The sequence below is a fragment of the Agelaius phoeniceus genome, chromosome 7 (genome assembly GCF_051311805.1).
Source record: "Agelaius phoeniceus isolate bAgePho1 chromosome 7, bAgePho1.hap1, whole genome shotgun sequence".
NCBI classification, from domain to species: domain Eukaryota; kingdom Metazoa; phylum Chordata; class Aves; order Passeriformes; family Icteridae; genus Agelaius; species Agelaius phoeniceus.
This window is the reverse complement of record NC_135271.1, coordinates 49,400,926-49,426,357: the sequence shown is the minus strand read 5'-3', so window position 1 is coordinate 49,426,357 and position 25,432 is coordinate 49,400,926. Positions and strand designations below refer to the sequence as shown.

The 25,432-nt window shown below is 46.2% G+C and overlaps 2 protein-coding genes across 4 annotated transcripts; both read left to right on the top strand.

Annotated features, from left to right (window-relative positions):
• Positions 1-697: 697 nt before the first annotated feature.
• On the top strand, positions 698-11,376 carry NMI (N-myc and STAT interactor). Of its 2 annotated transcripts, none has more exons than XM_054636347.2 (11): positions 698-877; positions 973-1,103; positions 2,681-2,731; positions 4,064-4,141; positions 4,415-4,561; positions 5,583-5,678; positions 6,160-6,334; positions 6,833-6,939; positions 7,049-7,244; positions 7,859-7,965; positions 9,575-11,376. In XM_054636347.2, the coding sequence occupies exons 3-11, from the start codon at positions 2,687-2,689 to the stop codon at positions 9,794-9,796; spliced, it is 1,173 nt and encodes a 390-aa protein (XP_054492322.2). In that variant the 5' UTR covers positions 698-877; positions 973-1,103; positions 2,681-2,686; the 3' UTR covers positions 9,797-11,376. The 2 variants fall into 2 exon arrangements, with proteins under 2 accessions (XP_054492322.2, XP_054492321.2); XM_054636346.2 differs by having other exon boundaries at positions 699-877; positions 973-1,089.
• Positions 11,377-12,370: 994 nt separating this feature from the next.
• On the top strand, positions 12,371-18,220 carry RBM43 (RNA binding motif protein 43). 2 transcript variants are annotated; one of them, XM_054636491.2, is made up of 4 exons: positions 12,371-12,543; positions 14,928-15,114; positions 15,256-15,350; positions 15,986-18,220. In XM_054636491.2, the coding sequence occupies exons 1-4, from the start codon at positions 12,541-12,543 to the stop codon at positions 16,703-16,705; spliced, it is 1,005 nt and encodes a 334-aa protein (XP_054492466.2). In that variant the 5' UTR covers positions 12,371-12,540; the 3' UTR covers positions 16,706-18,220. The 2 variants fall into 2 exon arrangements, with proteins under 2 accessions (XP_054492466.2, XP_054492467.2); XM_054636492.2 differs by lacking the exon at positions 12,371-12,543 and adding an exon at positions 12,616-13,699.
• The last annotated feature ends 7,212 nt before the right edge of the window (positions 18,221-25,432 follow it).

The following is a 25,432-nucleotide window of genomic DNA, read 5'->3' as shown; positions in this document are numbered from 1 at the left end:
TCCCAGCCCAGCCAGGAATTCCCAATTCCCAATCACCCATCCGTCCCTGCCCTCTGGGATTCCCTGTGTCCTGTCCCTCCAGCCCTTGTCCCCAGTCCCTCTGCAGCCTTTTACCCTCCCTTGGATGAGAACCAAGTGCTTTCTCTTCCTCAACACGACTAACACCACTTCCTCAACACCACTGAAATCCAAGGGCGTTGATTTTTCTCAGAAACCTCTTTAGAGGTCAAATTTCAGTGACAAGCCGACACTCGGTTATCCAGAATTCTTCGACGCGTTAATTTCTTGGACTGCGGCATCTCCATCCGCAAGGGCTCTTTCTGTCCAGGATGCTTTTTGCCACAGAAGGAAACCACATTCCTTATATTACACCACGTAATCCCAGAGAATTACAAGTAAGTAAATACACAGCCAAACTCAGCAGAGTCCGCTAAGTTTGTGCTATTTCACAGCTGGGCGCAGCCGGGACGGGCGAGCAGCGGCTCCGCCGTGAGGCCATGGCCGCCCTCACGCCCGCCCTTAGGGCGCTGCCCCAGCGCCCTTTCCCCGCCTCTTCGCGGGGGAAAAACGGGGATTTCCCCGTTTGCTCCACATTTGTGCCCGTCAGCCTCAGCGGAGCTCGGCTGAGGGGCAGCTCCTCCCTTAACTCCGGCAGCTCCCCGGTGTGTGAGGGGGCCGGCCGGGCCGCGGCCCCTCCTTCCTTCCTTCCTGCCCCCGGGGTGGGAAGCGAAAGCGAAAGGCGGCCCCGGGCCGGCTCCGGAGGTTTTGAGGAGCCGCCGGCAGCTGCGGCAGCCCCGGCCGTGCCCCCCAGCCCGTCCCCGCTGCGCCCCCAGCCCGTCCCGGCCGTGCCCCCCAGCTCAGTGCCCGGAGCCGAGCGGTGAGGGAGGCCTCGGCTCCCTTGGAGGAGTCGCGGGTAAACCAGAGAACAACTGTTGTTCATTTCTGCTTTCACTTTCCTTTTTTTCCCCACAGAAAACTGTACAAAAGTCTCTGAATTTTCGCTGCCCGATCCAAACCAGAAAGGGATTCCGGGATCCAACACCTCAGTTTCAAGCCTCTGAGTGAAGGTGGTGTCGCCTCAGAATCAAGGTGAGGATTCCCAGGTGAGAGGGTCAGAACTCGGGAGTTTGGGAATTTGGCTCGGAAATTTGGGCTGCTCCCGCTGGGATTTCAAGGTTAGGCCTGTGGAGTATCCAACTGTGGAAAAACGCCAATCGCTTGTTTTTAAAACTTTAGAAGTTTAGTAGTAATAAAATGGTTGTAAAAATAGTAATACAGTTAGAGTAATAATAATTTGGACAATTTGAATTAGGAGAATATGAGACAATAGAAACAAAGAGTTATGGACGTCCGGGTACCTTTTTCTGGGCAGCATAAATCCGAAAAAGGACACACGCTAACAAAGGATTAACCCTTATAAACAACAGCCTGTTGCATATTCATACACCTCATACATGATGCATAAATTCCATTCAAACTCAGGATTCTGTCTGGGCAGTGTCAGCTTCTTCCTCATAATCCTAAAGGCGTCATCTTGCCTGAGCAAGGCAGGAAGAATTCATTTCTCCTGATAATGGAGCAATAAATTCTCTTGCTCTGAAAGATTCAAGTGTCCCGTGGCTGCTATCACAGTGTGAGTCCTTTCTTTAGAGAAAAAGTATCCTACATAGCATAGTTTCTATTTTAACATTTTGTTATACCCTAAAACTACATTTAATACACTACTTAAGAGAATTAATACAGCATTACTTTCTAACACAACACATATGATATTCATTTTAATATTTGTGAAAAGCCAATCATAAAGTAGGCATTTTTCACACAAGCTAAACCTTAGAGGATCAAGCCTTGCCCTGGCAGCCACAGATTGGCTTGGAAGCCTCTGTACCTTGGCAGCTCCTCCTGGTCAGCGGCCTGGGAGCTTGCCCAAATCCCTTTTTATCTGTGTCCACAAAATGCTGTGGCAATGGATTCCAAATTTTAAATTATGTGCTGTGTGAGTGTGTTTCCATTTGTGTTAAGCAGGTTTTGTAGAATCCTAGAATGGTTTGGGGTGGAAGGGACATTTAAACCCATCCAGTGCCAGCCCTGCCATGGACAGGGACACTCCCACTGTCTCAGGGTGCTCCAGCCTGGCCTTGGACACTGCCAGGGATCCAGGGGCAGCCACAGCTGCTCTGGGAATCCATTCCAGCTCCTTCCCACCCTCCCAGCAGGAATTCCCTCCCAATATCCCACCCAAATCTCCTCTTTCCCAGTAGGAGCCATTCCCTGGCTCCTGTCCCTCCATGCCTTGTCCCCAGTCCCTCTCCAGCTCTCCTGGAGCCCTTCAGGCCCTCTCTGAGGTCCCTTTTTCTCCAGGCTCTCAAGCACAGAACACACAGGCTGTTCCCAGGTGTGTAACAGCACAGAAGTGGCCTAAAGGGAAGTACAGAACTACCAGCGCAGCAAAATCGAGTTGTGTGCTGCAGAATTCCTCACATCTGCCTCTGGCTTTTATTTCCTTGTAGGGAAGGAGGCTTCAGATATCCAGTATCTGTCATTTTTGCTTGTGGAATTACACATTTGTGTTTAAAAACTCTTCCAGCTTAGCACAGCTTCTGGTATTCCTGATACTCTGTTGCATAAAAACTCCCCAAACGATACACACAATGTTGTCATTTTTTTCCTGGTCCCTCAGGTTTCCATGGATTTTACCAGCCCTCCATTACCTCTACTAGACAATGGTTTTGTAAGTATTTCCTGATGTGCTGCCTGGGAGTGAAATCTGTATTTGACTTTTGTATCTCTGACTGAAGGTTTGTGCTCCCACTGCTCCTGCTTGTCTCACCTTCTTCCACCCTTTAATACTTGGGGCATTCCCCATTTCCACCTCCTGTTTCCATGGGGAGAATCCCATTCCCAGGGTTCTGCATCACAGATCCTCCCAGAACTTTCTGTCCTGCCCCTCTTGCTCCTCTGTCTTTGTGGAGGATTTTAGGGGAATTTCCCTTTTCCTGGGATTCAGCTCCAGCAGTGCACAAGTGGTTTGGATGGGACTTTCCCTGGCCTTTCTTGTGTTTTCTTGGTTATTTTTTTCCTTCTTTCAGGATGGAAACTGCTGTGTGAAACCATTCTTTTAGTAAAAAATCCTTTTTGTTATTATCTTCCAGCTGTTGGCACGTGCATCCTTTTTATTTCCTGCACTCAGTCCCTGGAGTGAAGGAATATTTTTCCCATTGTAACTAAGACACAGATGGGTATTTCCCTCTTGCTTAATTTGAAACTGGAAGAAATACTTTCTATTTTGTCATTTTTAGAAAATACCCAGCATTATCAAGAGAACTGGCAAGATCATCTAATTCAGATCTTTTCCATGGATTATCTAATTCAGATCTTTTGCTATGCCTAAATTTCATGGTTCCCATTCAAGCTTTCTGTAATCTTGAGTAAAAAGGGAGAAAGTATTTCAGCAGATCTTTTTTGATTTTTTTTTTTCCTGCAGAACATTGCAGCCATAGAAACAAAACAGAACAGAGATTTTTCCCTCTCTTTGGGCTTTGTAGTTTCCCTGCCCCTGTGAACTTGTGCCCTGAATTTCAATTCTGAAATGGTTCTTTTATCACCTTCCTTGATACTACCTTTTATTATCCAATCTCCCTGAGCTTGGAAGATTAAAATCCCATTTTCACTTTTATTTTTTTTTTTATTGACACCTCCTCCTGGAGGAACTGCTGAGAAAGCACAGAGCTAAACATTTGTGGGTTTGAGGGGCTTCGTTCTGTGTTCTGTGAAGAACATGGAGACAACTTGATTCATTATTTAGCTGAATATTCACCTGTGCATTTTAGCAGCTAGATAATTAGCAAATAATAATGGCTGGCCAGTAATTTGCAATTTCATTGATTTTTGTCCTGTCCAGCCATTAAAATAATTCAACAATTTGACCTAAGTGAATAATGATGTTTTAAAAATTTTTTGGTTAAACTTTTTAATTTTTTAAAGATTGTTTTAGAATTGTTTGGGGTGTCTCAGTTGTTGGCCAATGGAGGAGAAAACCAATGTGTTCCTCTTCCCTCTGCAGAGTATGGTACCCATTGTTCCACCTGGGGCATCCCTGGAAGAAATTGATAACCTCAAGGAAGAGCTGAGGATATGGAAGGCAAGTTCTGTAAAGCACATGGAATCGTGGAAATTTGCTAAAATACAAAGACTGGTGCATCCTTCTAAAACCAGATCAAATCCCCCACATTTATAACACCTTGAATTTGTTCTGTTCTTCCAAGCTTTGTGCTTGTGTTGATGGCACTCTTGTAAGTTGAATATTTACCCAAAGTGTTAAAAATTACTTAGTACAAAGGGCTTACTCGAGGTTTTGTTTGTTCCTCTAGAAATAACCCTTTAAAACATTGAAAATCTTCTTTTTGCTCGGCAGATAAAAATTGAAGACGCTCAAAAGGTAAAAGCTGACCTCATTTCCTCCAAATCAAGAGCAGAGGCCGAGTGTGACAGAGCAGAGAAGCAGCTGACAGAGCTGAAGGAGCAGGAGAAGCAGAGGAAGGGGAGAATCACCAGCTGTGAGGTGTGGAGGGGGCTGCTGCTGTTTGCAGGGCTGGGAGGGAGCTGGGGGCTGGGAAAATGGGAGCAACATTCCCAGTTTCCCTGGCTTTACCAGTGTGCAGCTGTACTGGTCAAATGTTCCACGTGTTTCTTGCTGCACTTCAGTTTTTCACTGGCAGGCAAAGAGTGCAAGAAACTGAATCTGTTTTGGGATGACAAAAAAAACCCCACAAACCTGCCAAAACCAACCTTCCTCTTGCAAGGTTCTCCCCTACGGATGAGTTTCAGGTCTGGGTGAAGGGGATGAAGCCCAGTGGGGTGATTCCACTGCTTTGCCAGCTGTGAGAGGTCACAGTACCCAAAGGATCAGCATTTCTTAAGTGCCAGTGAGCTGGGCAAGAGCCAGGGCCTGTCTGAAGAGGGTTTTTCCTTCTAGAACTGCTTGGCTCCTGCATCCCTTGGTTCATTCCCTCAATGTTCCATGTGCAGGAACAGCAGAATGTTCCACAGGCTGCCAGGGAGGTGCTTCCAGTGAGCTTTGGTGGATCCCTGATGAGAAATTACAGCTTCAAGCCATTACACTCTAATTAATAGCTTAAACACACTCAGGTCGGGGGGAGATTTTGTGGAAGCTGATTTTGGTTCTGTAATCACAAAAGTTTGAGTTTGTAGCCAGGAAAGGTCATGGTCACCATCTGGCTTTGGCCTCCAGCTGATGGGAAGTGCTCCAAGTGTCTGCAGTGGTTGCTGACTTCCCAGGAGCCACCCTGTGATGGTGGCTGGCTGGAGCTGACAGTATCTGCTCTGCTTCCTTCTCATCCTCTCACATTCCCTGTCCAGGAAATCCTGGATTTGCTCACAGAGCTTTGTGTCCAAGCAGGATTCCTTGTTCTGGAGGAATTATGGAGCAGACAGGAGGAAGGAGAAGGACATGAAGAGGGAAGAGTAGCAGCATGGCAGAAACTGCCCAGATGTTGCTGAAATATATTTCTGTCTTTATTTAAGTGTTTAATTTTGCATTTCATCTTTTTGGCCTGTGGCAGGAATTCTTGCTGCTAAAGCAAGAAAACACTGAGCTGAAAAAGGAGATTGAAAAGCTCAAAGAAGACCTGAAAGAACACAGTTCCCAGGATAATCCGGTAAAGGAGGTGGAATATTTGGAAATTGGTCTTTTAGGAGGGCAGATTTTTATTTTCAGAGAATGGTTTGGGTTGGAAGTGCCCTTAAATCCCATCTCATTCCAACCCCAGGGATACCTTCCCCTATCCCCAAGCCCCATCCAGCCTGGCCTTGGACACTTCCAGGGATCCAGGGGCAGCCCCAGCTGCTCTGGGAGATTGAGCCTCCCCACTGAATCTGTCCCTCTTAAAGGCTGCTGGGGCCACTTGTCCAGCATTTGAACCTCTATAATTTCAATATGAAATAAACCTGAAAGTTTCTTACTTTTCCTGGCAAGCCAGTTTGAAGCAGGGAGAGGATATGGAAATAAATCCAAGAGGTACTGGAAGTGGGAGAGGAATGAAAACAAGCAAACATTGATGAAATGGAAGGCAGTGGAATCAAAGATATTCATAACATTGGTAATTCACAAGTTTTCTTTCTCTTGTGTCAATTCTAAAGTTGGAGATTAAAAAGAAGGTGGCAGAAATGCAATTGAAGTTCACTCACCTGAAAGAGATGAAGGATGATGGGGCAGATGTGGATATGGACACCCACTGTGTCTTTGGGGTGGCCACAAAAACCCCCTTCAGACTCAACCAGAGCCAAGCACTGCTGACTTTTGAAGATGAAGAAGGTAGGATGTGTATTTTAATTATAAAATTAATGTCTCTGATGTATTTCACCTGGTGGTGGTGTGGTTTTCCCCCAAGGGTGTTTTGAATGGGACAGGAAAAAAATCTTATCATATTTTATACAATAAGAGCAGATTTCATCAGCTTAAAAGTTCTACTAGTCCCACTCAAAATCTATTTTTATATATATAATTAATTAATATATTTGCTATATTTATTGTATATTATTTAATAACATTGTTTATTGTTAATTGTTATTATTAAACTTATTTATTATTTATTATTAAAATTATTGATATAATATTTTGTTATTATATTATTTGGCCTACATAAAACCACAGAGATTTTATGGAAGTAGACATGGATGCTTGGGATCTGGTTGCCTAGTTATTATTAATTTCTCCTTTGCTGATGCAAAGGGAGATTTTTTTTAAGAGACTGGGGAATAATTTGGGATTTATAATGATTAAACAAAGCTTTCCATATCTGATTTCCCTTAGTTGCCCAGAAGCTGACAAAGATGAGCAAGCACTATGTGAACCTGGACAACAGAACAGCAAATGTGACAGTGAAGCCTTTTGAACTCGACATGGGATTCCAGTTTGAGGTAAACAGCTGAAATATGCAACTCTCAAAATCTGAGCTTTTTCAAAGCTTTAGGTTCTTTTTTTTTCAGTGTTTTCAGTCACAAAGTGCAAAAACTTTGATATTTTTAGCTCCATATCACTGTCTCTGGAAAGAAGATCAACGTTTCAGACATACCTGAGCTTCCTATTCCTGAAGAATGGATGAGAGACAAACTTGAGCTGTATTTCTACAAAACTGAGCAGGCAGGAGGAGGAGGAGAAATAGAAAAAGTGACCTACAACAAGGGGTCTGGGACAGGTGTCATCACATTCCTCAAACCTGGAGGTAGAGTCTGGAATATTTTCTTATCCAAATTCAGGCCCAGTTGTCCATCCTGTGTTCCATTCTGGGGTCACCACTGAGTGTTGCAAACTCCTCCCACAGGGAGCTCATGGATCCCCCAGAGATGTGGGGAAATAAAGCAGTTTTTCATCACATCCTTTTGGAGCAAACACAACCTGCTCACAGTTCATGAGCTTTCTTTCAGAACTTTTCCCAAAAAACCTGTTTGTTTTTTTTCCCCTCTGCATTGCCAGACACTCATTCTGCAAACAGCAAATCAGAAAGATGAGTCTGATTTTAGCTCCTGTTGCAGGACAGTGCAGTTGGACAGGCATTTCTGTTGCCCAGCTGGATGGAATTCCATGATCAATTCCACATCCACTTGGAGCAGCTGCTTTAGATTTATTTATTTTTAGCTTTGTGGGCATTCCATGATTTTGCTTTTTGTTTTGGAAGTGCCAAATAAACTTTTTGCAGAATGCACATGAAAAATCTACAGGTGTGCCATCCTACATTAGCTGGATGAGCCTGGTCATTGAAATGTTTATAAAATAGTGGTTCAATTATATTAAATAATTAACTGGGTTTTTTTTATTATTATTATTATTCTCTTACAGCAAGCTACAACTTTGTGCGATGTACTAAATACCCTTTCTGTGCAGAGGAAAAGTGGTCCATCATTTCTGTCTCTCCACACTTTGATTTCCACTTGAGGAATTTTCAGGTAAAAGAATCTGCTCCAGGCTGATAGAACAGATAAGTGGGAAATAGGAGGATGGGCAGAATTTTCCCTCCTTTTGTGTGAAGGTCCCAGCCAGTGTGGCTGTGAAATAGGCTGCTGAGTTCATGTGAAGCTGCAATTTATCTTTAAAGGGTGTGCTTGTCTTTCCTTGATGGAATTATCTCAGCACTCCCCACATGGCTGTGCTGGGCTGTTTGGGAAGGAGGTTAAGCACAAAGCTCTGCCAGGATCCCAGAGTCCCAGCAAATGCAACATTTGCTCATCCATTCCTTGATTTCACTCTTCCATTCAGCCCAAATTGTGAGAGCTGCCTCATCACACTCTGCTTCAGGAGGAGATGGTGATCAGGTCAGAATTGTGTCTGTAATTAGGCCTTTGTAATTAAGGCATGGGCTGCAGTGTGCAGGACACACAGCTGGTATTGGGGCATGTCCTGGCAGGGATTGTGTGGGGTGGTGCTGTCAGGAGCCATCAGAGATCCCCAAATCCAGAGTGTGGCTGCAGTAAGGAGTGCAGGATACACCAGTTAAGGTGTGGGCTTGGAATCATGGAACCACAGAATCTCCTGAGCTGGAAGGGACCCACAGGATCATGGATCCATGCACAGACACCCCAAAATCCCACCCTGGACATCCCTGTCCAAGCACTCCTGGAGCCCTGGCAGCCTTGGGAATGTGCCCATTCCCTGGGGAGCCTGGGCAGTGCCAGCACCCTCTGGGGGAAGAACCTTTCCTGAAATCCATCCTAAATCTGCCCTGGCCCAGCTCCAGCTCTTGTTCCTCTGTTCCCAGAGGGCAGAGATGGGAGCTGTCCCTCAGGAGGAAGCTCCAGACTGGGATGAGTCTCCTCCAACAAACCAAGTGCCCTCAACTGCCTCTCCAAGACCCTGCATGGCAGTGTGAATCCAGAGTTCCAGCCCCTTCATGGCAGTGTGAATCCAGAGCCTTCATGGCAGTGTGAATCCAGAGTCCCAGCCCCTTCATGGCAGTGTGAATCCAGCCCCTTCATGGCAGTGTGAATCCAGAGTCCCAACCCCTTCATGGCAGTGTGAATCCAGAGTCCCAGCCCCTTCATGGCAGTGTGAATCCAGAGTCCCAGAGCCTTCATGGCAGTGTGAATCCAGAGCCTTCATGGCAGTGTGAATCCAGAGTCCCAGAGCCTTCATGGCAGTGTGAATCCAGAGCCTTCATGGCAGTGTGAATCCAGAGCCTTCATGGCAGTGTGAATCCAGAGCCTTCATGGCAGTGTGAATCCAGAGTCCCAACCCCTTCATGGCAGTGTGAATCCAGAGTCCCAGCCCCTTCATGGCAGTGTGAATCCAGAGTCCCAGAGCCTTCATGGCAGTGTGAATCCAGCCCCTCCATGGCAGTGTGAATCCAGAGTCCCAGCCCCTCCATGGCAGTGTGAATCCAGAGCATTCATGGCAGTGTGAATCCAGAGTTCTGCTCTTTCCAGAGAAATTTCCACTATCTAAAGTTTTCACCTCATCAGAGATCCCAGCTACACCTGAGCAAGGAATTCAATTCCCATCTCTCCCAGTTCCCTTGAGTGCCCAGCTGCTGTATAATCCAGGTTTGTTTTTCCTCCCCAGCCACACTGCAGGGTTTCCAAGAAAACCATTCTGCTGAAAGGAGTCCCAGAGGTGGAAGAGGATGAAGAAAGTGTGCAGGACATGATTGAAATTCACTTCCAAAAGCCAAGCAATGGTGGGGGGGAGATAGAGAAAATCAAATACATCTCCAGAGGAGCAGCCTATGTTTGCTTTGAGGAGGATACTGGGAATGCCAGCTCAGAAATCACAGGGGACTCATGAGGTTTTGTTCCTCAGGGATTTCTGTAGGTATTGTGCTTTAATGCTCTGAAATTGATGCTGTAGCAAAGGAATCCTGCCTTCCTGCTTTGTCTCATGGCACTGGCTTTGCACAGGGAGTCAGCAAAACTCCCTGCCTGTGTTACACATTAAAGGCACAGACCAAGCCTTCAGCAGCCCCTGAAATAGCTCACATTTTCTGCAACTTTGCATATTTTATACCTAGCAGATTTTAAAATACTCCAGAGTGGGATGAGTGGATTATTAATTACCTTCTGGATACAAAAGCCATATTTAATCCCAATCCAAGCCTCCTCCCAGTCCTGCTTTGTTAAGTGCCAGAGTTTCAGAAGGTGGCTCTGAGTGCCACCAGAACTCAAAACACCTGGAAGCATCCTGTAATTTCATAAAAGCCACCTTATCAAATCAGTGATAGAATTAAAATAGAAAATGGGAAGAACAGAATAGAATTAAAATAGAAATTAAAATAGAAAAAAACCAAGAAATTGCACTTAAGAAATGCCCTGGCATTTGCTGCCTTTAGCTGTTCATAGCCTGGTTTACTGTTTGATTTTAATACTCGTTTCTGCAATTAAATTTTCCTAATTTTTGTTCATGATTTTGGTAATTTTAAACTATTTCAGCCAAAGATTGAGCTGATGCTGTACCTGGTTTTGTAACAGTGCTGCTGAACAGCCCTGAGGGATCTGGTGATCCCAGGCTGGGGCTGGGAGGGCATGGAGAGAGTGATTTTTCCAAGGAGGAATGTTTTTCCTTTTCTACTGTCATCCTTGGAAAACAAATCCTCCTCTGACTTTGCACTTTTGCCATCCTTGGGGGCTGAAATGGTTTGGCCCCAATAGTCTTGTCTCCAAACTAACATGAGCCTGACATTGTAAATAATTTCTTTTTGGGGTATTTGACATCTTGATGTGCAGGGAAAGGAGAGGGAATACCTCAGGGATTATTATTCCAGACAAACTTAATTGGCAATGGATAAAAGTTGAATATGGAAAGTTAAAAGGCTGCAAACACCAGAGTTTATTTTGAATTTGCTGTTGAGTGAGATACATGTGACTGTAGCACCTCTCACTGTTTAGGGCATGTAAAGGCAGGGATTGATTACCTGACCATTGTAAAAGAATAATAATCACTCCAAACAAAGTAGGTCTGAAGAATTTACAGAAATTGTGCACTTTTGCACTCTCAAAAACGTGGTAAAACCAGACACCTTAAAAAGAGAGGGGGAAAAACCTGAGAAAGGTAAAAAATGTCATGGATTTCAACTGTATCTCACTGATAAATATTGACAAGTAAATCATTAAAAAGGAAAAAGCTTAAAATTCTCATAAGGTGTGACTCATGAGGAGTGGTGAGAAGCTGCAGATTTTAAAGCCCAGAAAACAAATCAGATTTTTACACTTTAAAGACAATGTCTGTAAATGTCTTGCCTTTGTCCCTGATGAATTATGGCTTGTGATGATTACCCTGTTAAATTTTAAAGCAGCAATGGTGCTTTAAAGGCTGGAGACTGGTTTTAATGATGAAAAATAACAATAAAGTGTCAGTGATGCGTCTACAAATGTCAGTATCCTTTTTTCCTCCCCTCTGGGGTGACTTTTCATCGGGCTGGGAGGTTTTTATTCCCAAATTACACACAGGGACATTTCCCAGCTGCAGTGTTCACCCCAACATCAGTGTCCAGCCAAACCCGGGGCTGTTTGGGGCCACAGGAGCTGTGCAAGCGCAGCCTTTGGGGTGCCAGGGGGGATTCCCTGGCCACGGGGGACAGGGGGAAGGAATTCCTGCCTGGGAGGGTGGGCAGGCCCTGGCACGGGGTGCCCAGAGCAGCTGGGGCTGCCCTGCATCCCTGGAGTGTTTGCTGTCCCTGCATGTCCCTGTCCATGCATGTCCCAGTCCATGCGTGTCCCAGTCCACACATGTCCCTCTCCATTCTTTTCATGTCCCTCTCCATTCCTGTCCTTCTCCACGTGTGTCCCTGTGTGTCCCTGTCCCTCTCCACACCTGTCCTTCTCCCTCGTGTCCCTGTCCACGTATTTGTCCCTGTGTGTCCCTCTCCATGTGTATCTCTCTCCATGCATGTCCCAGTCCATGTCTGTCCCTCTCCATGCATATCCCTCTCCATACCTGTCCTTCTCCACGTGTGTCCCTGTCCCTCTTCATGCATGCCCTTCTCCCTGTGTCCCTGTATTTTGTCCCTCCATGTCCCTCTCCGTGTGTATCTCTCTCCATGCATGTCCCAGTTCACACATGTCCCAGTCTATGCGTGTCCCTGTCCATGTCTGTCCCTCTCCATACCTGTCCTTCTCCAGGTGTGTTTCTCTACACGTGTCCCTGTCCCTCTCCATGCACGCCCTTCTCCCTTGTTTCTTTTCACGTGTTCTTGTCCATGTATATGTTCAAGTCTCCGCATGTCCCTGCCCCTGCCTATCCCTGTGTGTCCCTGTAAATGTCCCTGTAAATGTCCCTGTCCCTGTGTGTCCCTGCACATCGCGGTTCCCGTTCCGCCCCGCAGTTCAGCCGGGCAGGGCGGGCCGGGCCGCGCTGTCCCCGCCGGGCTGGGAGCGGCCCCAGGGGCGGCGCCGCCGCTTCCCCGCCGCTTTCGCTTTCGTTTCCCCGCCGGGCCCGCTCGTTCCGAGGCCCTTCCCGGTGAGATCCTCGTCCCGGTGGGATCCTCGTCCCGATGTGATCCCGTCCCGGTGAGATCCCGTCCCGTTGGAGCGGCCATGGCAAGTGCGGGGGCCGGGGGGAGCAGGGGCCGCGCACCGCGAGGGGCAGGGCCGGGAGGAGCTGAGGGGAAAGCGCTGGAAAAGGAGTTGGGGACAGACTGGGGACAAGGGATGGAGGGACAGGAGCCAGGGAATGGCTCCCAGTGCCAGAGGGCAGGGATGGGTGGGACATTGGGAATTGGGAATTCCTGGCTGGGCTGGGATTCCCAGAGCAGCTGGGGCTGCCCTGGATCCCTGGCAGTGCCCCGGGCCAGGCTGGACATGGGGGCTTGGAGCAGCCTGGGACAACGGAAGGTGTCTTTGCCCATGGCAGGGCTGGATTGGGATGAGCTTTAAGGTCCTTCCCAACCCAAACCAGTCTGGGATTTGCCAGGAAGTCCCATCAGGACCCGTTGTCAGCAGAGCTGCTGCCCCATCCCTCCCTCCCCGTTCCCGGCCCATTCCCGGCCCGTTCCCGGCCCATTGCCGGCCCCTCCCGCAGCGCCCATCCGTGCCTGGGAGCAGCTGCTCGGCACAGACGCGTCTGGGGAGTGATTCAGCACAAACCGTGTGTTCTTGGGTTGGTTTTTTTTCCCCTAACCCCACTAGCAGGCCCGAGTGTTGCTCCCAAACACCAGCTGGGAAGGTGTGAGGGCTGTCTGGCAGCCGAGCCGAGCTCCGGCTGTGCCAGGCGTGAGAAAATCCCCGTTTGCATTCCCGCCGTGCCGCCTCTCGCACGGGCCTCACCGCCTGCTTAATTGGCTGCTGTCATTAATTAAAAGCTCCTGGCTGTCGGAATTTGATGGAGCCTCTCGCTGCGTTTGTCTCCAGAGCCCCAGGATCGTGAGCAGGCATCGCTCCCTCAGCAGCACCTGCTGGAGCTGGGATCGTGTTTTAGGCAGCCCAGGCCCAGGAAAAAACCTTAAGAGAAGTTTAAAGCTAAAGAGAAGTTTAAAGCTAAAGAGAAGTTTAAATCTTAAGAGAAGTTTAAGGAATTCAGATGGGAGTGACTGACCTCAAGTGCAGTTATTGACAGCTCGTTCCCACAAACCAAATTTATCTCCTTTCTTCCGGAAAGTCAGTGAAGTGTTAAATGTAGTCAGTGCTCCACAATGTATGTGCAGTGATATCAAATATCAGAATCAGAGGAAACCACGTTACCAGTGGGACCTTCCAGGTAAGAAGCCGAGATTCAGGGCTCATTTTTCCTGCTTTGAGAAGATGCTGAGAGGGTTTAAATGACTGAGATCCCATCTCTACCAAATTTAACAAGGAATCTGCTCCTTCCGCTCTGCTGGGAATCAATCCCTGCTGAGCATCACATGCTGTTACAATTTTTTATTCTGATGTTAAATATCAGAATCAGAGGAAACCGTGTTACCAGTGGGATCTTCCAGGTGAGAAACTGAAATTCAGGGCTCATTTTTCCTGCTTTGAGAAGATGCTGAGAGGGTTTAAATGGCTGAGATCCCAAATTTAACAGGGAATCTGCCCCTTCCACTCTGCTGGGAATCCCTGCTGAGCATCACATGCAGTTACAATTTTTTATTCTGATGTTAAATATTAGAATCAGAGGAAACCATGTTACCAGTGGGACCTTCCAGCTGAGAAACTTAAATTTAATGCTCATTTTTCCTGCTTTTGAGAAGATACTGAGAGGGTTTAAATGACATTTGAAACCATTTTTTAATGCAGGTGCCTGAGGCAGCCTGGCAGGCACTGAGATCTGATTGGGCAGGATTAATTAACCCCTAAATGCACATTGCAAAGGCTCCTAAAACAACTAAGAAACTGAAAAAAACCCAAAACAAACAAACAAAAAAAAGGAGACCGCCATTCATACCATTCACACCTAAATCCTGAATTTTATCTGATTTGAAAATGAACTACTCTTGCTACATGGAAGCAACAATATTTATTATATATATATAATTATTATATATATCTTAATGATATTATTATATAATGATATATGTTAATGATAATGATACATATCATATATATTAATTATATATCTATTATATCTTCTATATATTATATATAAAGCAAGAAATTATATATAAAATTATATATTATACATATTATTTTATATATAATACATAATGTATATTATAATATATAAAATATATATTATATGATCTATGATACATGATCTATGATATATTATTAATACATATTATTATATATAATATATATTATTTTTTCAGACTTTATGCATTCTTAATGGATACTTTCATGTACTGCTGCTTGAAAATACATGTTTCCACACTTGAAATATGGGCGTGAACAGTGTGTACCAATTCAAAATAAAAGGGAAAAAAAAAGGAAAAAATTGCAGAGGGAGTGGGATCCTCTGCAGGGGTGGGAATCTGGGGGTCCCTCCTGACTTTGCCATCGGTGCCCAGGCTGGCAGAGGCATGAGGACAGTTGTCATCGCTGGTGTCCCTGCTGGAGCCCTGCAGGATGACCTCCTGGCTGACCTCCTCACCATCCACTTCCAAAAGTCCAGGAACAACGGTGGGGACGTGGAGCAGGTCACGTATCCCACACGGGAAGCAGGAGTTGCCTACGTGACCTTCGAGGATGCAGAAGGTATTTAAAGGGGTGTGTATAAAGTACAGGTGTGCCCCAGGGAATTGGCCTCAGATTGGTTTGAAATTGGGGTTTTATAGAAACAGGGGGGGCTGTTAGAGTTTGAAATGTCTTGGAGCTTTAATCTGGGTTTGTTTTCAGTCGTGCAGCGTGTTCTGAAGAAGGATCAGCATCTCCTGCAGGACAAGAGGCTGCCCAGGCCCTTCCCCCTGACAGTGACCCGCTACTGCCACAACGTGAGCTCCTCCCTGATGTCATTATCACTGCTTTCATCGCAGGGATGGGACCCCAGTCGGGCTAAAAACAATTTATGGCTCAGACAAACATCAGTCTCAGAGGCTGTGAGATTTATGGCCACGCAGTCGGCCATAAAAAATGGTCACAAGTTCTTTGTTACAAGGCAATATATAACTTTATAACCCAATGGAATGGTGCCACAAAGTTTATTTTGCTTTTCTAACCTCTCACCTTTACTTACTTCTGCTGCAGTGAATATACTTTTATCCAGTGGGTTACTATTACATGTGCAGATGCTTCTATTGTAACTTCTCAACTCTTAGCCCACTCTATACAATTAATCCCCTAGGCTATAAACTGTTCACCATCTTATCAATAGTTCCTTACTTACCTAAGTTATTTGAGATGTTTCTTACTTCTTACTTACAAGGATAGAAACATAAGTTTGTTATGTTTCTGCTTAATGTCTGTGTGCTTTATTTTTACATCCATCCGAGCTTCTCCCAAGCTTCTGCAGATCAAACCCTCCTGTGTCCAAGGAAGTTTCTGTCTTTCCATTTCCCACACCTAATTCATCTAATTATGCCTCATGCTTCATTAGCCCCTCCTTAACTTCTCCCATTGACAATTCCAGGCCTTCCTCTGCGTCACCTCCACCCTCAGCATGGCTGTTTTCAGAGATCACTTGGTTTTAGAAGATTTGGTGGAAGAAATGAAGCAGCAGAGCCCGGCTTTGAGTTTTGGGCCTTTGCAGAGTGACGGGCAAATTGCTGTGCAAGGGTCCTTCCCAGCACTCCAAGCGCTGAGAGATTTCCTCCTGGTGAAGGCAAAATCCCTCCCAGAGGAGGACAAAAGAGAGGGAAAATCCCACCAGAGGCCGAGGAGGAAGCTGCAGGAGCACAGAGGTGCTGCAGAGACCAGGAGTTCCAGCCGGGATGTGCAGAGGGAAAAACGAGTGCTGGTTCTGGACACGGATATCTATCACTACATGAAGCACTTCTATCCCAAGGCTTTGCAGGGAAATGATGTGGTCATTTCTGGTGTCACTGATGGTGACATCACCATGGTGTGCATTGAGAGTGCTGGCAGCAAGGCTGGTACCATACAGGGATTAAAGGCCAAGAAAATGATAGAAAAATACTCGGTGGAGCTGCAGAAGATTTTACGGAAGGAAAGGATCTGCTTCAAGGAGCCCAGCAGAGCTGGGAAGCAGAGACTCAGACAGCTCTGTGCAAGGCTGAGAGCACGCTACCCCAGAGTGCTCATCATCCCTTATGACACCCACCTGGACATTGTGGGCACCTCTGCAGACGTTTTTGGGTTCACAGAGGAGGTGAGGGGGCACTCCAGGTAGGAGTGAGGGCTCCTGGGGTTTGGGTTCCTCACCCAGGCTCTGCCTGTGGCCCTGTGGCCCTGCAGCTCTCCCTCTGTGGCACTGGGATGTCACTTGGTCCCACTCACAGGCTGGCAACTCTGCACAGGAGGGTGACCAAGCCTGCCCCCCCCCAAACAACCAAATTAAGGTCAGAACAAAAAATCAGTGATTTTTGCATCTTTCATAAACTTGGGTGTCGGGTCCGGCTGTCTGTCTCTGCCCCGACACGGGCAGGGCGGTTCTTGGGTGGCACGCGATGCAAAGGACGAGTCTGGACTCTTCAGCTTTTCGATCTTCAGATTGTTTATTGTTTCTTATCTACAAAATTTTCTGTCTGCCCAACAGAGGTCTGATCTGCAAGCAGTCACAGGCACTCTCTGACCACCCACGGGGCGGTCGTGTCTTTTTATACTAAAATCTACGTACATGATATTTACCTTTATTTCCCAATGCTTTTCACCCATGTTAACAAGTGTACTTTCACCAGAAACCAATGCCCAAGTGCCAACATCATCACAGGAGATGGAGGACAAGAAGAAGAAAGAAGAAGGACGAGACACACCCTGATCCCTCCATCTTGTCTCCATAACCCCCCTGTACCAAAAACTTTAAAGTCTGTATTTCACCCTCTAAATGTGTCTGTTTTACACCTTTTACTCTAAAGTGATTCTCTTGTCCTCAAACTCTTGCTACTTCTGTGGATGGATCAAAATCAAGCCACCAAGCACTCTTGGCAACATTCCAGGATTTTCGAGACCCCCAAGGGTTCTCCTGGCATCTCTGGACATCGGGAACGATGTGCTGAGATCCCACACTTGGGGACCTTTTCTGCCCAGAAGCAGCCACGTTTCCTTTTGGTACCTCAGAGCATTCTCACCCCAGCTTGATGTCAAGGAGTATATAGTGAAAAAAGAGATTTATTTTTTTTTTAAACTGAGTGTGCCAGCCATGTAGGAAACACTGCAGGGAAGTTGTGTGTGAGGTTCTGTGAGGAGGGGACCACAGCAGCCAGGAATGGGGACCTTTTCTGGGCCTTTAGCTGCAGAGGGACCCTTTAGAAGAGAGCTGGGACACCTGGCAGAGCAAAATGCACATGGAATGGACAGGCTTGAGAAAGCCTTGATAATTCTTCCCTGCAGGAAACAGGCACGTTTGTTTTCATAGGAGCAATAATGGATTTTTTTCCAGCTGTAAAGGCTTCTGCAGCATCTCCTGACAGCTCGTAATTTAGACATGAAAGTGTGTCCAGAGATTTGATGGGAAAATCTGGGGGCATTCAGACTTTGGAACCAGATTCTGTTTATGCAGATCTGTTTCTGTATCCATTACAAGGGCACAAATGGGGTTTTTTTAAACCAATTTAGAAAATAGCTTTTATTTTGTGATATCTGTGTGTTTAGAATAATTTCTCAAAACATCCAGAGCAGCTTTTCTGTCTGATGTGCAGGGAAGGTTATAGGGGTTTATGCCATTAAAGAAAAGTGTTATCCAAAACGTTGTGTCTGTGTTATTTTAACCAAATCCCAGATTTTTGGTTGGAAGCCCAAACCTGAAGCCCAAGAAATGCTCGAGGCATTTTCTTGTCATGGCTGATTCTCCAGTGCAGTGGAGCCAGTGAGAGGTGTTAAAGCACCTTTGTGTATTAAAACTGTATTAAAATTGTATTAAAAATGAGTGTCAAAGCAGCAAGCTGATGAGCTTAAGTGCTTTGCTGAATTGGGAGAGGGGACCAAAATTTAAAGATAAATAATAATAATAATAATAATAATAATAATAATAATAATAATAATAATAATAATAATAATAATAATAATAATAATAATAATAATAATAATAATAATTTAATTTCATCCTTTCCCCCGTGCTCTGCAGGTTCTCCAGGGGGCTCAGGGATGAGGAATTCTGGAAAACTCCCCCTGGAGCTGTTTGGGTTCATCCCCACAGAGCTCAAGCAGAGATGGGAAGTTTTTCAAAGTTTTTCGACCTTGTCAAAGAGAAAATCCTCTCTGAAGGATAATCCTTTAATGAAATTAGTGCTGTTTTCCAGTGTCCACATTAAGCTTCTCATCTCTTTTTCTGAACAGCCTCATTTTTTTTTTTAATTTTTTTTTTTCCCGATTCAGAGCTCTGGTATTTCCTATTTTTTTGCTCCAACCGGTGCCTCTGGTGTGTGTGTGAGCCCTGGCTGGTTGCTGCTGGCTGAGGGTGGTTTGGGGTCACTGCTGGCACCTGCCCAGCTGCCACCAGCACTCCAGGTGTCCTTCAGCTCTGCTCTCCTGCCAAACAACTCCCCCTTACCCAAGGACCTGCAGTCTCCACCCCAGAGCCTTGAAATCACAGCTGAATAAAAGGTTCCTTTTGAGTCCTGCCTCAGCTGGAGCAGCTCCTCTTCCCATTCCCTTTGCCCCCACGTCCTTAGCACCCCTTCAGCATTATCCCATTGTTCCCAGGGCTCTCCATCTGCTGCTCTCCTTCCCAGGATGTGCTTCTGGAGACAAAAAGGGCTTTTTTGCCTCGGCTGTTTTGTTTGTGGAGTGCTTTGGAGGGAGGCATCTGGGGAGAGAGGAGCAGGGGAGCTGTTGCTGTGCTCCAGGGCTGATTTTCCAGCTTGGATTGGGCTGGGAATGCCCCACCTTTGGCCCTGGGATGGATCCAGGGCTGCTGCTTTCTGAAACACGGCCAGAACAGCATCACCAGTGAAACACACATCCCTTCCCTCGCCATTCCACAGGAAACAATGGATATTCAGCCAAAACCCCTCCAATTTGGTCACTGCCATGAATATTCCAGCAAATCCAACCAAACAAACCCGTGTTAGGCCTGCTCAGGGATTTGGGATTTGCCAGCTCTCTTTCTCACAGTTATTTTTATGGCAAGCGAGGCTCTGCTGTCTCTGTGAAATTCCACTTGAAAAATATTTGTGTGTGTTGGATAATATCCTGGGAAACAGCTGTTATTCCTGGAGCTATTGGTTGACTCAGGGCTCTCAGGTTTGCACATTAATTTGAATAAAAAACTCGCTCAGGAGACCTCAACAAAATATTTGTGCCCCCCCTCGCTGCCCTTCCCCAGAAGGGGAGAAATGAGAGTTGTAAAAATACAAAGCCTAATTTTGATTTGAGGCACAACTCCCACTGGAAAATAAATTTAAAAATTACTTTAAGAGCAGCAGAATGTGAGCTCAGTTCCTGGCAGCACCTGGTTACAGTCAGTGGGAAAAAACACCTTAAAAACACCCTAAAACCAGTTTAAAACTCATTAAACCCACAAGGATTTGAGGGGCATCCCTCAGCAGGAAAATCTTGGCCAATGTGGAGGCCAAAGCGATCTCCTGGCTGTGCTGAGGGGCTGGGGGAGGTGATGCAGCAGGAATGATTGACTGGAATCCTTCAGCATCCCTGACACAAAGGGCTGCTCCTGCAGGGAGGGAGGACAAAGCCTCCCCTATTCCCATGGCACCTGTGCCTCTCATTATGCAGGAAGGATGGAGCCATTCCTGCGGGAAGGAGGGGTTTCCATCAGGAGACAAAAGCCCTTTCTGCAGGTTTCTTGTCCCCAAAGGTGCCCCTGCCACCTCTGAGCTGCACTCAAACTTTGTGGGTTTGCAAAAGGTCTGTCACATCTCCTGAAAAATTGCAATCCCAGAGGAATATTCTGAATAGGAATATCCTGCTTTTGAGAACCGTGTGTTTTGTTTAAAAATAACCCCCAGAATCCTGTGGAAGAAAAATAAAGAGAATTAATAACAATTATCTCATTATCTGAGGCAACTTTCACACCCACACCTTCCTCAGGCCACGCTGGAGACTGGGAAGCATCCAGCCCGGATGAAAATGGGAATATTCAGCAGCTGAGGGTGGCTGGTGAGTCCCTGCAGCCATCCAGGGGTGGATCCCAGCTGGGGACAGGAGATGGATTCAGCCCTTGGCTCCAGGAACAAACCCTCGTTCCTGCTCTGGTGCACATCTTGTGTGGGAGAAAAGCAGCTGGGACCCTGCCCAGGGGGGCTGCAAATGCTTGGGAATGCTGGGAAAAGCTTGGAAAACCTGGGAAAAGCTTGGAGAATCTGGGAAATGCTTGAAAATGCTTGGAAAACCTGGGAAAAGCTTGGAGAATCTGGGAAATGTTTGAAAAAAGCTTGGAAAAAGTGGGAAAAGCTTGGAAAAGCTTTCTGATTGCTCAACCCTTCCGAGGTGGCTTCTCCCTCACATCCAGGGTGGTCGGTGTCCTGGGATCCATGGCTTGCATCCAGTTTAATTCCAAATAATTCCTTTGGGCTCATTCCCTTCAATTGCTGCAGACAGCAGTGAAAAGTCCTTTCCCACCCCTCTCTTTTGAATTAGAGGAGCCCCATGGGTGTACTTTACCACCTTCACCTAAATGGGAGGATGGGAGTCTTCCCTGGTTTCTGCAGCAGCTGCCTGAAGATAACCAGGCACCCTGGCCAAGGGGATGAAAAATAAGCATTAATTTTAATTATGATTTAAAGCAAAACAGAAAAATCAAGTAAGACTGCACAATTCAGGGCTGACAGCACCTGGTCTGCTTGTACTTAATTTTTCCTTAGTTGTAGGAGTTGTAGAACATCTGCTGGAAAACAAATCCCTTTTTCTACTTCCCTAACACAGCTTTCCTTTGTCTCCTGACACCCATTAATGACCTTTGAAGAAATCTCCAGAAAGGAACTCAGTTAAGGAAAAACACCTCTGCAGGCAGCAGCACCAGTGCTGGGTGTTGCATTAAAAGCAGGTTCCAGGTGCATTTTCCCTGTCCTTTGTCATGGGAGCAGTGGGGATCAGCACCTGGGGGAAATGAATTTGTAGAGAATTCTCTTACAGTGTGGCAAAAGCTGACAGGCCAAGAAGCACTTATAATGTGTTGTACTTAGGAAATATTTGGCTCCTGATTGTGCTGGTGTGAATCCTAACATCTGTACTGTCTCACCCTTCTCATGAGACTGGAAATGGAATAGAAGTTTTTAAAACACCTCTCAGTTACCCCAGCTCTGGGTCAGAAAAGGGCTTAATCCAACAAGCACCTGCCACCCACAATACCAAAAGGGGAAAAAAATAGGATAAAACACTGGAAAAACAAAGTTCTGTTGTGTTTGCACAGCTGGAATAGTTTCATCCTCCTGAAATCCGTGGATAAAGAATGCCAGGGGTGGGATGCACAAATGGGATCCCGATGGGATGGTGCAGGAGAGGTGGTGGGATTTCTCCAGGCTGGGATTTCCTCAGCTCACCCTGCTGGAGCAGGCTGGGCTGTGTGTGCTGGAGCTGCTCACCCCATTCCCCGTTCCCCCTGCCTGCTCCCTGCGAGCCCCGAGTTCCTTTTGGGGTCACTCTGGGCTCTCAGCTGCTGCTGGACACGGCGACAGGAGCCGGTGCCGGAGCCTGTCCCATCCTCCTGTTCCTGCCAGCTCGGCGACACAAGAGGGAGCCAGATGCTTTGGAGCCGGAATTCTTTGGAGCCAGATGCTTTGGAGCCGGAATTCTTTCGAGCCAGATGCTTTGGAGCCGGAATTCCGAGGTGTGCGCCGGGTCCTGCCCTGCTGCGGGAGGGGGAGAGCCGGGAGCGGGTCCTGCTCCAGCCTGGGGCATCCTGCGGGGAGCCCAGCACAGCTCACCTTGCCCTGGAGATGTTGGGATCAGGTCCTGCTCCATCCCCAATCTCAGCTCACCTTGCCCTGGACGACATGCCGGGATTGAGTCCTGCTCCATCTGACCTCACCTCACCTTTCCCTGGGGGACATTTTGGGATAGGTCCTTCTCCATCTCGATCTCACCTCACCTTTCCCTGGAGGAGATGTTGGGATCAGGTCCTGCTCCATCCCGATCTCTGCTCACTTTTCCCTAGAGGAGATTTTAGGATCGGGTCCTGCTTCATCCCAGTGATCTGGGAAACCAAGCTCAGCTCACCTTGCCCTGGAGGAGATGTTGGGATCAGGTCCTGCTCCATCCCGATCTCAGCTCACCTTTCCCTAGAGGAGATGTTGGGATCAGGTCCTGCTCCATCCCAAACTCACCTCACCTTTCCCTGGGGGAGATGTTGGGATCAGGTCCTGCTCCATCCTGATCTCACCTCACCTTTCCCTAGAGGAGATTTTGGGATCAGGTCCTGCTCCATCCCCAATCTCAGCTCACCTCTCCCTAGGGGAGATTTTGGGATAGGTCCTGCTCCATCCCGATCTCACCAACCTTTCTCTGGAGGAGATTTTGGGATAGGTCCTGCTCCATCCCTATCTCAGCTCACTTTTCCCTGGATCTGTTTGCAGCGGCTCCTTCCCACCTTTCCCTGCCCAGGCTGCTCTCCCAGCCCCTCTTTTCGAGGCCCTATAAACCCGAATTTCACGCTGAGACCGTGGGTGTCTGAGAGGAGCAGGAGCTGCGATTAATCCCTCGTTAAACACGGAGTAATTGAACCGTGCTGGAACAATCCCGTGCCGAATAAACCCCATTGTCCCATCCCTGGAGCCAGGGGAGCTGGGAGCACGGCCCGAGAGGAGCTTTAGGGTCCTTCCCACCCCAAACCCCTCCTCTCTCTGTGTGGGATGTCCCTGCATCTCCCACTGCTCTGATCCCGGCTTACCTGGGCTCCCGATCGCTCCTAAACCCCTCCTCCCATCTCTCCAAACACGGATTTTGGAGGGGAGACACCTCCAGCTCCCCTGCACTGAGGAATTTAACCCTTCCCTTCTCCTCCAGGCTGCACTCAGTGGCACCAAAACTGCCACTTTAGGACACCCTGAAACAAAAATTTAAAATTTTAAAAATTTAAAAATTTGAAAAATTTAAAAATTCAAAATTTTAAAAATTTAAAAAATTAAAAATTTAAAAATTAAAAATTAAAAATTTAAAAATTTAAAAATTTAAAAATTTGAAAAATTCAAAAATTCAAAAATTCAAAAATTCAAAAATTCAAAAATTCAAAAATTCAAAAATTCAAAAATTTTTAAAATTTTAAAATTTTGAAATCTTCACTTCCACTTTGATGAGGATTGTGACAAATTTTTTTCCTGGTGTGACAACAAAAGCTGCTCCTCTCCTTAATGTTGCAGATAATTGTGCCTGCACTGGGAGCTTGTGTGCATAAAATTTCATCTTCACCATCACCTGGGTGCTTTTATTTTCTAGCAAAAAGCTCTTGTGTGGATGCAAGCAGTCCTGAACAAGTGGAAATTTTAATTCCCACACTAAACCCTCCCTGAGAGGCTTTTCCCTTTTTCATCTGTTGGGTGAACATCTGGCCAGGAGTGAAGGGTTTGGCATTTCTCTCAGAATCCCCCAAAAGTGTGTTATTTCTGAATAACACACTGAGAGTCCAGCACCTGCTGTGCCAGCCCAAAAGAGAGCAGAAGGATTTTCCAGGATTTTCCACGTTAATTCCTGGCGTTGACAGGCCTGGAGGGGCTGGAATGGGATTTCCATAGGGGAAAAACAGCCTGGAGGGAATGCTGGGAGGTACAGAAATTCCTGCAGGGAAGGGGGCTCATCTGAAGGAAAAAAGAGCAGAGTTTAACTCAGACATGGTTTAACCTGAGCTCCCCAAACCGCACAAAACCAGGGCTGGAGATGCTGCTTTGTGCCTGCTGCAGGATTTCCCAACCAAGATAAATCAGCTGCAAGGGAGAGGAAGCTGAAGAGGGAAAGATGAGGAAAACCCACAAAATAATCTCATTTTAGCCCTCCTGAAGTCACAGCAGAGCAGCTGCATTGATTGAGCTGCTGGCTCTGCTGCTGTCCCCAAGGTGTCCCCACGTCCCTCCCATGCCCAGCCTGCTCTGCACCCCTGTGTGCAATGGCAGCAGCCTCAGGGCTATTTGAAGCCTTGCCAATTTGGGGCTTGTGAAATTTCAAGCTGTTTTTTAAAATTATTATTATTTGTTAAATATTTTTTTTTTTTTTTGGTGCTAAGTTCTCGGTTTTTTAATGTGAGTAACCTTGAAGAGCTCCCAGACTTGCAGTGCTGCCGTGGGAATCACAGATTGAATACCTAATCAAATGAGGGATCCTCAAGGATTGTATTTGAATTAAAATAAATTAAAATTAAAATATTTGAGAATTGTGGGTGGGCAGGGACCTTAAAGCTGATTTTTTCCAACCCCTGCCACCTCCCACTGTCCCAGAGTGCCCCAAGCCCTGCCCAGCCTGGCCTTGTTTTACCTTGGCAGAATTTCCTAAGTCATTTTCCTGAAATAATTCTGGTTTTGGTGAGGATAGGCAGCTCTTCTGAAGGATGATTGGTCCCCCTTTGGAACAGGTGATTTTTTTGCCTTTAACTCTGAATTTTGGGGATGCTGAAGGGGGCTGGCAGCGCCTCTCCTGCCTGTGTCACCAGGCAGGGACAGGGTGCCAAGCTGCCCACATTCCATGCACAGCATTGCCTGGCATCTGGGACTGAGAAAATGCTTTAAAAAATTATTATTATTATTATTATTATTATTATTATTATTATTATTATTATTATTACAATTATTATTACTATTATTACTACTATTACTATTATTTATTATTATAATAACAAATAATGGTAATTATCAATAATTATAATTATATAATAAATAGAATAGTTATATCAGAAAAGTATAGTAATTACTATAAAATTATCAATAATAATAATTATAAATACTATTATAATTATTAATATTTCTATTAACGATTGCCACATATAATAATAAATAGGAATATTAATGATAATTATATT